Genomic DNA, 11,160 nt, shown 5'->3' with positions numbered 1-11,160 from the left:
AAGAAGGAATATTAGAAGTTCAACCATGTGTGCCTAGGAAAGTAAATTTCAAGATTCACAGTGAGAACTACCTCTGAATCAAGACTAAGGGATTGATCAAGCATTGCCTTTGTAACATAGGTAAAGCTCTTCCAAGGCATAGCAGAGTCAGTATCTTGATCATTGGAACCATTCTTATTGATAGAATGCAAAAGTTCTTGATCTACTACACAAATCACAGGAGTTGATTCCTTCCCGAAGCTTATATCATCACAAAAGATTGAAGATTTTTGCAGTGATCCTAACTTTAGACCATGTGAATTGATGATGCAATGAAATTCGTCCAGTTCCCACTCATCACTTGCATGATCTGATACACTTACAGATTTTGGCCTCACAAAACTATTAGGAAGAGATGATAAGGGAGAGAGCAATGCTTGATCCTTCAAACCATTGCAGCCTCTAGGACAAATAAACCCCTCATGGTGCCAATTTACAATAATATTATGCTCAGCACAAAGTTTTGCTGCCTTCAAATATATTCTTTTAGGTAGAATTCCAAATTTCTCCTCAAGTGAGGCTGCAAGACTAACTTTGCAGCAAGCAGTGCGAGCAATTGATAGAATATCAAGATTGTTGGGCCGGGGTTTAGTCTTCTGAATCTCAGAAAATAAAATTTTTGCAACTCCCGAGCACTGATGTTCCGCGAATTTACTAATCTTTGATGTTTCAGTTACATGAGGCTGTAAGGATGTTGTCACCTGAGGTTGTAATGACGTTACACGAGGTTGTAAGGACATGTCCCTCATGCCAAGTGATTTTGTTGCTTGGATGCCTCTCTTTAGATTAGCATTAGCCCTATTTCTGATCCTATATGATGCTGCTGCCAAACCTTTTTTAAATTTAGGACGGCTAAGTCTGCCAGATTTTAATCTATATGCATAGTAGCGAACCCCCTTCTTGGCAGGGTGGTTGCTAACTAGATTGGGTCCCATATGGGCAGCTTGGTGATGTCGACCAAGGTCAGGTAACAAATCAAATTTCAACCCACAAAACCTGCAAGTGAACTTCCTCAAGACACCCGGATTCTCAGAATTATTCTCCAAAGGAGCAGAGTTTTCCTGGACATGTTTTACTGGAGAATCTTGACCAGCTCCAGCAGGGAGAGTTTGCCGCTCAGGAGCTTTTGATGGCTTTAAATCAACAGGGTGAACTGATAAAACATGCTGCCATAATTGCTCACTGTTTCCGAAATGACTACCACAAGGAATACATTGTAGAAGCATACACTGTTCAACAAACTGCACATGGTGTCGCTCTTGAACATGTGTTTCCAACAGTTTCTTGTTCGTAAAAGAATCCAGACAAATGGCACATGCATAACCCCTAAACAGCCACTGTGCTTCCTTTTTATGACTATCCATCCAATGGTTACCAAGAGCTTGGTCATCACTGAATTCTGCAGAGCATATCTTACACTTAATGGCATTTTCATTATCGATGCTATCAGTGGTTGTGGATGGCAAAAGTGGTGGTTCTTCCATGATAGGAGATACATCCAAGTCATCACCAAATCCCCAAATTAGTTTGATTCTAGCCTTCTCACTATGAACCAACTTTGTAAAGAATTCTCCTACACTAGTATCTTTAGAGGCTTCAGTCAAAGCCCACTGGAATTGAACATCCTTAGGAACTGGGTTTCTTAGTGATAAAATGCTTTTGAACAGCCTGTAGAAAAGCTCACATGCTTTATGCAAATGCACCTTTTGCTCCCACGAGCTGCAGTCCCTCAAAAGTTCTGTGAACACTTCTTTCGATACAATTCTACTCTTCCCATTTCTTGCACGTTTAAGCCAGCTAGGAAGGTGATTTTCACAATACAAGCAATATCGCTTAGGAGCTTCTCTACATGGATTCTTGTCATCAAAGGGAGGAGAACCAATACAGTGCAGACCCTTCATTGCATCATAATTATTATCAGGATGTGTGGGATTCTCACCTAAGCTGCTTTTTCTTTGAAAGTAATCACCGCCAATGAATGACACTGGCTCCACTTCCAGTGGGCTCTCAGAATTTACCAACACAATGTCTCTGCAGGTGTTCACTGAACCAGCATAATTTTCTTCAAGTTTCCTTTTCAGTGTACTTTGTGGCGAATGTGAGATCTTCTCTGTTTCATCATGAGGCCTGTGTTTCTTACAGAATAGAAAACCAGGTAGGGCCCGGTGCTTGCATTTTGTACCCAGAACAGTAGTACCTTCACACATAGGAGTATCAACTGGAACCAGCTTCTCAGCTTTTTCTGAGCTGCCCAAAAATCGAGAGGACAAATGTACACAACAATAAACATCACCATCATTTGCCCATCTCACACACTGTCTTCCCTTTGATTCAATATAGGCTATACATTGTCGATTCTTACTACCGGGCTCTACTGATTTTGAAACAGCCATTTCACTCACAGGTGTTAATTCCATTCCTTTGGTATGCAAGCAATCCGAATTGGCAGCCTCAACTACAATTTCATTCCATTTATTGGTCACATTACTAGTTAAATCGTTCGCAGCAGATACCTCCCTAACATCTTCATGTTTACCATTCTCAGCTGCTAATAGGCTCAATGTATCTTGATTCTTAAAGAACCCAAGGTCAGTCTCAAGAGCAACAGACTGATTCACATCTTTCCTTTCCGCTTGCGAAGCATGTGTATCTGCCCGACGAACTTCAAGTTTGGCCCGTTTTCTAGAAACCTGAAGGTTTGCAGCATACGAAGCATCAGGAGTCTGTGGCTGTGTGTCTTTGCTGCAAGATAAGGAAGGTGAAGTTGTAAACCATTTCATTACATCATGCTTCCAGGATTTCCAGTCAGAACCTAACATTGGTTGTGCCGGTGTCCTCCAAAGAGAGTTGACATCGTTCCATAAAATAGAATCAGACAATTCCTGAACAATAGGATAAGGAATTCAATCAGCTAAAAATACTGAACAAAACATTGTAATCATTGTTTTAAACAGTTTCTGCATTCATCGTTCCATGTGCATTGACATATGTTCTCAATAAGCACCTTAAAAGAAGTATCATTGAAATTTCTTAAGGCATCCTTCAAGAAATAAAGATGAACACTTTTAATGTTTTACACCTTGTTTTGAAAGAAGTATCCTTTTTCTGGATACAATAATACACGAATTATTAGCCAATATTACAAGGTACCTCCTTCAGCAGCTCTACAGATTCGGCACTATTCACAATATGACATCTTTCAGCCCAAGAGTGAGAAGAATGATGTAACCAATCAGCATTTATGTAGGGCTGCAATATGCTCTGTAAGGAAAAAGGTAGGACAATACTTCAGTCACCAAAGAAGTAACTTCTTAAGAAAATTTCTGGCTCGCAGTATAGAATAAATGTATTTGTATAAGGAAATATAAGAATAGTAAGATTTAAACATTTTTACAACTGTAACGCAGCTCAACATAAATTGCACTAGCAAAGGAATACATGACTAGAAGGTTTAGATTTCAACTTCAACTATATGTTGGTAATTCAACCAACAATGAAATCTAACAATCACTAACTGAATTATCAAGTACAGGTAATATATGCTCAGGCTCAGCCCAGGAGTTGATGTCAAATTTAAAAGTGAAGAAGAATAAATGTGCCTCTTTAACGAGTTGATGTCACCTTGTCCTATCAGCAAGTTGCATCCCATAACACGAACAGTACAGAAATAAAAAACACAAAATCATGCGCAAACAAGTGTCAAATCAGTATTTTTTTTAATCTAAGAGAATGCAATCCATAGAACCATGTAGCAGTAGAAAAATGCCAGGGCCAACAATGTATACAAAGTAGCTAATCAGATCCATGTCATAAAGAGTAAACAAAGTTTTTAATGTTGGCTGTTGACAACCTAATACAATAATAAGTCAATAAATATCAACCATTAGCATTTCACCATATGATTATGTTAGCAGTATTGTCATGCTGAATCAATTTGGTGTAAAGCTCATGTTGAACATTATTAGCCAAAACACCCTAACCATCATAAATCATCAGAAATAGAAGTTTACATTGTGCAGCTTTAGAAGCATTCTTCCAAATTCTGAATAACCAGTACAATGGGAAGCACCCATGGCAAATTCCTTCCAGCCCTTCACATCACGGGCAGTTTCTGTCAGTGCCTACATCCATTGCATAAATCTCAAATTAGCGCTTCTATTTTCAATAAAAGTATTCAATTTAGAAATAAAAAGAAAAATCAAGACTACAAAAAGAGAGATGGAGAACAAGAAATAGGACCACCACCACTTACATTTGGATGAAGCTGATCAACAATATTCAGCATTCCAATAGCTAGCTTCTGCATTATAAACCGCCGTGCAATAGTCAAGTCGCTTACCATTTTTAATCCTACCCAATGAGTCTTATATGCAATAGGATGGGGAAACTCATCGATTGATCGGACAAGCAGCATATCTGCCCAAGAATAATTCCTTGTGTGTGGAAAAAATATGACAAAATATTTCTTCCGTCCATGAGTTGGTTTTGCTCTCAAAGTTGATAATGGCCGGTCAGCTCTCGCACATCTGATGCCAGTCTGCCACTTTCCTCTCCACTGAAAAATCCGACAAGTCACAATACAATGAATGCAAAATCAGAAAAGCTTTAAGTATGCATGAGCACGTGTTTCACACAAAGGAATTGTGTGATTTTGACAGCTCAAGGACAATTATGATATGGCATTCCAGATCAATCAGATAAGTAAAACGAGGATTTTGAGTGACTAATAGGAAAACTTGAGAGAAGCAACAGTAGAGTAATGAGCAACGAACACTCTCATTGTATGGAGAATTATAAATAATCATTAAAAGACTATCTAATAGAGAATAAACAACTAAATTTGACAGCATAATCTACCCCTCAACCGAGCTTAATAGAGGCAAATGAATGAAATCACAATTTAACAAGTTCCCTCAAGCAAGAACGCTTTGGGTGTGGAACAAGGAGAATACACCATGAACACCTACCTATATTGTGCAAAAATACAATTTATTTTATTTGGACAAATAGAAGTGAAAAGATTGAACTTTAGGCCACTTGGTAAAAGAAGTTCTGATATCATAAAACAAACATTAATAGGTAACAGCAAATGAATAGCTTTGTATCTTAACAACAACAAATATGGTTTACCTTGACCCATAATGCCACAGGTTCATCCCCCTCTAGCCACTTGGGTTCAGAAAATGATAAATCTCCTTCCCTGTTGTTTGGTGATTCGCTTTCAATCGTATCCACAACCAAGAGAGAATTTTCAGAGGTTAAGCAAGGTTCATTTATCAAATCATCATCAAGATCATCGAGAGCGGAGTCTTCCTTCTGGTCTTCCCCCTGAAAGCCACAACCTGAATCTCTGCTGCATTGAACATCCGAATTAGTCGACAAATGACAGACAGTCCATTTTTCTTCACCTTGCTTTTCTATCTGAGACCCTTCCATTTTGTGTGACAATTCATTCAGTTGACTGTCTCCAAATTTAACTTGTTGACCATTTTCAGGGTAATTAGGTTCTCCCTGATATAAAAAGGCTGTCCCTGGATTCTGCTGAGGACGGTCAGATTCCCCTGTACATTGAACACCAGAACAGGGAAGTACTTCCATGTTACTATTTCGGAAACAGACAGTATTACACGATACACATGCTCACTGATCACTGGTGATTCCCTATCTCACCACCCTGTTCAATTCATTGCATGCAAAACTCAGTTTTGACGTAGTAGTTCATGAGTCGTGGTTGAACATAAAAGAGAAACAGAAAATATCCAAACTAAATGGCAAAAATGTGTCAAATAAAAACTGCAAAACCATCATCATGTGATCTACAAAGGTCAAATGTACACAAGTTCATACTGAGTGCCAAAAGACTGTTTCCTGACATTAAGAAAACCATACTAAAATTTGTCTAGATTAGTCCAAATTCCAAGCAAAACGAAATTAGTAGGCAGGCAAAACTATATGCTAATGAAATTCTATCTATAATTCTCTATGGATTAGAAATGCTATTTACAGTCCAACTATTAAAATCTAAATTTTTCTTCATTATTTTACTTATAGTTTTTCTTAATTTCCCAATACCTCTAGACATAGCTACCACCAGGTAAAAACAAATAACTACAGATATAATGTATATTATTAACCATTCAAACTTCAAAGACACAGGACTATAGTAGCAGCTTGTTTTGTTACAAACTAAATACTCTTACCCACATAGCACTAAATACTAATAATAGTAATAGAGTTATACCTTGAAAAGAAGCATCTCATATTCATTATACTTTTACTGTAATAATGAATAATGAATTTTAAGAAACACAAAGATGTTTAGCAATGAAGCCCAATTGTTTTTAAAAACGAGCTGAGCAAATGCATCTTAGTTTGTTGAAAAGTTTCAGAGAAAATTACATACGCCTCACTTTTGATGAAATTCAACCCTCTCCTAAAATTTAGATACTATTATTCTCGGTATTTTTCTATTCTATAAAATGTGACACAGAACACCACTATAAAGATAATACAGAACTCTCCTAAAAGGTGAATTTCACAGTCAATTTCAATGTGATTTGGGCAAATAAAAGGAATTCACAATAAATTTAACCAAACTTTAGGAGGGGTCAGTATAATTTGCCCAAACTTTATTGGATTCCATGTCATGCTATTTAATTTCAATTTCTTGTTGGAGCTTCATAACTAGTATTCAAATATAAAATAGTATGTAAAAGAAAATTATTAATTCGTTCATTACAATATTTGGTGATGGAGTTCAATATAATTTGATAAACAGAACCAAATAAAATATAGCACAAAATCAAAATTATAATCAAATACAAAAATGTGAAAATATATATATAAAATTGACACAATATATGATTATGATTCACTGTTAAGACTCCAGTACTCCACTACCCTCCTGTTAAAAAAATAAATAAGGACTTCACTACCCTTCCTCCCACCTGTTGTTTTATTTATATATTTATTACTTTTTTTTTCCCGGACCTCAATTAAGTGGAAGTATAAGCAGAGGCTAATCAAGCATGTTCAATCTCTGTTTCAACCAGTTCAATGTGAAATAACAGAACAATCTTTATATGTTCTTAAGTGAATTTCCAACAAGAATCTTCAATTTCGGTCAATCACGTTAAGATACATCCGTACACTGAAACGTGGACAAATCTTTCCATTGGAGATTGAACCATGTTTATCACCCTCATCCCGCCATGCCTAACCCCCATTGCTATCATATGAAAATTTTTAATTTTTGAATAATTTCTGGGATGAAAAAATAAAATAATTCACATCTAACTTCATAACGGATTAGTATTACGGACATTTGAATAATACATAAACTGCGACTGGCTGATTTGAATAAAATTTATCTAGTATTAGCATTAGAAAATTAAATCTTTCAGTTTAAAATCTTAAGGAAATATTGGAAATATTAACGGACAAGTTTTATGTATAAATTTGCATATCAAATTAATCGATATATATTTTCACCCAATTATTACACGTCCAACCGAAAATGCAACCTTAAAATTCATACGAGAATATGATCCCACAAAAAAACCCGACCAAAGAGAAACGAACAGCAAACATTGGTGATTCTGTGTTGCCAATTAGTAATGTGAACAGAAACAGATAACCAACAATGACCAATTGCATCGTTATCTGTTAATTGTCACAATGTTAATAAAAGGTTTTTTTTTTTCAAAAAAAAAAAAAAATCCTTTGTTTTTCTATTTTATTGTCACAGCAATACATTACTGAGAAGCAGCAAGATAAAGCTTCAAACTTTGAAGCCCGCACACGCAAAATCAGCACAGGAACATGCTCAATTTAAAGTCTAGCTCATAGAAAGGTGAAAACCCTTAATGGCGAAGACCCAATTGAAAAAATGGAACTAAATCGCAGCATTATTATTGTGGTTAGACAGTAACACAAGATGATAAACCCTAAGCATATCCACAGTGTGTGAAATCAATCATATGAGGATGCGGAACTTGCATGTATTATTGTAATTGTAACTAACTGCATGTCTCAAAATTGGAAAATTAAAATTTAAAATTGAGAAATTAAGTGCTGCAGAATCATAAAAAGTAAAATCGGGCATCAGTTATATAACCTCAACATATAATAGAGAGTGCTCCTTAAAACGTTGAACCAAATAGGGGTAAGATCTTCACTCCTGCCATTACTAGTACGTCTTTTTTTTTTTCTGTAACCTATAGATTTTTTTTATTATAAAATATATAGACATAGACATATGTTTCTATTAGACATAAGGTGCACAACATGGATACATATGTATAAGGGGGTGGGGGAGTTGAGCTAGCTAGGTCAGACACAAATAAAAATAAAATTGAGACACACAAAAAATGTGACATGAAAATAGAATATACATTGTGTTAGGGAAAATAGAGAGATAAATAAAAGGGAGGTAAGAAAGGGGGTAAGTGGTAATGTACCTTAAGGAAAAGAGTTAGGGAGGGAAGTTTATGCAGTGAGATGAGGGGTACCTTGCGCACTTGCAGGGTCTATTGCCGAAGGGGGTGGGTGGGTGGTTGAAAATGAAAAAAAAAAAAAATTGGTTTTTATGTGAAATGAAAAAATGTTGTCTCCCTCTCGCAGCACTATTGGTTAATGGTTAGTGATAGGTAGATGGGGGCATAGAAATATAGATACAGATACAGGGTTCTTTTTATTTTTTAATAAAATATATATATAGCAAGTGCGGCTCTTGATTTTAGGCATGAAAAGAAAGAAAGAGGGGTGGTCAGCTGAGGCCCCGTGCCCAAATTCAAAGACGACCCAATATTTCCATTTTTTTTAAGACAAAGGGAGGGAGAAGAATAGAGAAAAGGGTAGTAGTGGTAATAACGAAAAAAATGGGTCCTGACCTTAGGAGTAATGGATGGGTTAGAAGTTGCCAAGTTGGGGCTTCCTTCTGCAGCCGAGATTGGTGAATTGCAGTCACCTCTCTTCGGATGTGTAATAGAAATACTAATGATTTTTTAGCTAAAATTTAATTAATAATGTAAAGTATGTAATATATATTATATATATAATATAATGATAAGTTTGGATGGGGTAAGGGAGAAGCGGAGTGAAGGATAATCAAAGGGAAAGGACAACAAAACGCATGGTCGTAACGATAATGGCAAACCCAACGACGTCGTATCACGACTTCTTTGTTCTAGAATCTAGATCAACATTCGGTGTAATAATTACTTCTTCGATCTGTTAATGGTAAATTATTACAGTATTATTTTTATTAATTATTTTTAATAGTTTTCTTTCTATTGCTTTAAATAGTTATTTATTTTCAACTATTTGGAGGGTATTATGGGAAAATGAACATATTACCCAATAATCTTCCTGATATATACCACAAGTCCACAACACACCACATGACATATCTCATTCATTAGAGATTTTCCAATTCGATCTAATACATTTACTTGATTTTTTTATTTAAAAATTAAATTAATGCTTTTAATTTTTTAAAATTTTTTTTTGGTCTTGAATGCTTTTAATTCCAAAGCATTGACCTAACTTTCCTGGAATTTGTGAGTTGGGTTTGGTTGAAGTCCATAGATTGGTGTGGGTTGACCCAACAACGCAATGGATACCTCTAATGTAAGGTCTATCGTATTAGTTTTTGTTGGAAGGTATATTTTTGTTTCGTTTGCAGGGATGTCATCTAAATGGGTCAAAGCTCTCTTTTTCAAGTTTCTTTTACTAACAAAACAGGACCCTAAAAAAAAATGTGTCAATAACAAACCAAACATTAGATATAATTTGTTCTTAGCTTTATTATTCCTTTTGCATTGTTTTAAGAGAAATTAGTAAATTACTAAAAAGTGAAGCACAATCTGCTAGCTAAAATTACATGTAAATAATATTCAATAATGAATGTAGTTAAATAACGTATTAGTTATTAGTTAGAACTTAGAAGCATATCATAATTTTGAATTTTGATGTCTAAGTGATAGATACGGTAGATGATAAAAATGAAAATAGGTTAGGTGGTCTATTAAGAGTCTATTTTTTTTATTTGATATGAGATACAATAAATTTAAATTTAATGTGTTTTGAACATCTAATTATTAATAGATTCAGTCTATTTATTAAAATATAAATAGAGAAAATCTTTACATACAAGTGTTTTGCGATTACAAGCTTTACAAGCTTGAAGAGAACGAAACCCACTAAACGCGCTGTTTAGGTTACATGCCTCTTTAACAGACTTTTAAATCAATTCAAATCAATTAATGCGCAAATATATAACTTCTATTTTTCAAAAGATTTCGTTTCTTTTTTCGAGTTTCTTGCTAAATTTGTTAGATCTCCTTTGTGCGTTCTCTCTTTATCTTTTTATTCGTTGTTTTTCTTCGCCATTTACGTGCGTTTTCTCTCTCTATATTCTTGCTTCGTTTTTTTTTTCGATTTTCATGGTTTCTGAAATCAAGCTTTGAAATTGTTTTGAAAATAATGGAACTTCAGAAATACACCCAAACGATTACAGAAATACACCCAAACGATTATAGAAAGGTTTATAGAAATACACCTAAACGGTTACAGAAATACACCCAAAAGATTTAAGAAATACACCCAAAACATGGGGGAGAGAGTATATTTTCTTCTTGAAATCTTTTAATGTTTTGCTGGTTAATGATGAGACACATGGCAGAGACAATCTAAAAAAAACCTAGAAGAATAGTAAAACAGTACCTTGAATAATGTTTCTTCGTTTTTTCTGGTGATTTTTTTATGGAGATTTGTATCTTTTTTTTCTTGATTTCTTCTACTTTTCACAAGGAGTTGGAACGTTTCTGTAAAATCGTAGTTTGTTTCGAATGTTTCTTGAATTTGAACGGTTTGCGTTTTGATTGAGGAAGAAGAGGAAGAGTGAACGTGTTGTGGAAGGGTAATTAAGGCGCGTGTATTGGACGTTCAATTCTAAAAGAGTGGTGCATGTGTTTTTTTCGTGGACTTTGACCAACTTGTATAGCTTGTAAGTCAAAATTGCTTGTATGTATAGCAGGCCTGATATAAATAAGTATATAAATAATTTTTTCATTATTAAAAATATTATTTTTTTAAAAAATTTGTTATATCTTTATATCT

General features: G+C 35.0%; 1 protein-coding gene across 5 annotated transcripts in view; it reads right to left on the bottom strand.

Annotated features, from left to right (window-relative positions):
- The window catches only part of LOC107642824 (histone-lysine N-methyltransferase SUVR5), an 11,469-nt gene extending 2,431 nt beyond the window's left edge, over positions 1-9,038 (bottom strand). The window contains exons 1-6 of one of the 5 annotated variants that reach the window (XM_016346302.2): positions 8,931-9,038; positions 5,170-5,713; positions 4,292-4,594; positions 4,050-4,160; positions 3,190-3,300; positions 72-2,921 (exon numbers count right to left, since the gene is read on the bottom strand). In XM_016346302.2, the coding sequence (XP_016201788.1) occupies positions 72-2,921; positions 3,190-3,300; positions 4,050-4,160; positions 4,292-4,594; positions 5,170-5,637 (3,843 nt within the window). In that variant the 5' untranslated portion in view covers positions 5,638-5,713; positions 8,931-9,038. Of the gene's footprint in view, positions 1-71; positions 2,922-3,189; positions 3,301-4,049; positions 4,161-4,291; positions 4,595-5,169; positions 5,714-8,155; positions 8,476-8,498; positions 8,893-8,930 lie in introns of those variants that run through there. The other 4 variants (XM_016346301.2, XM_021122980.1, XM_016346300.2 and 1 more) reach the window with 4 other exon arrangements.

Source organism: Arachis ipaensis, chromosome B05, assembly GCF_000816755.2.
Source record: "Arachis ipaensis cultivar K30076 chromosome B05, Araip1.1, whole genome shotgun sequence".
NCBI classification, from domain to species: Eukaryota; Viridiplantae; Streptophyta; class Magnoliopsida; order Fabales; family Fabaceae; genus Arachis; species Arachis ipaensis.
This window is presented reverse-complemented; position numbering and strand designations above follow the sequence as displayed.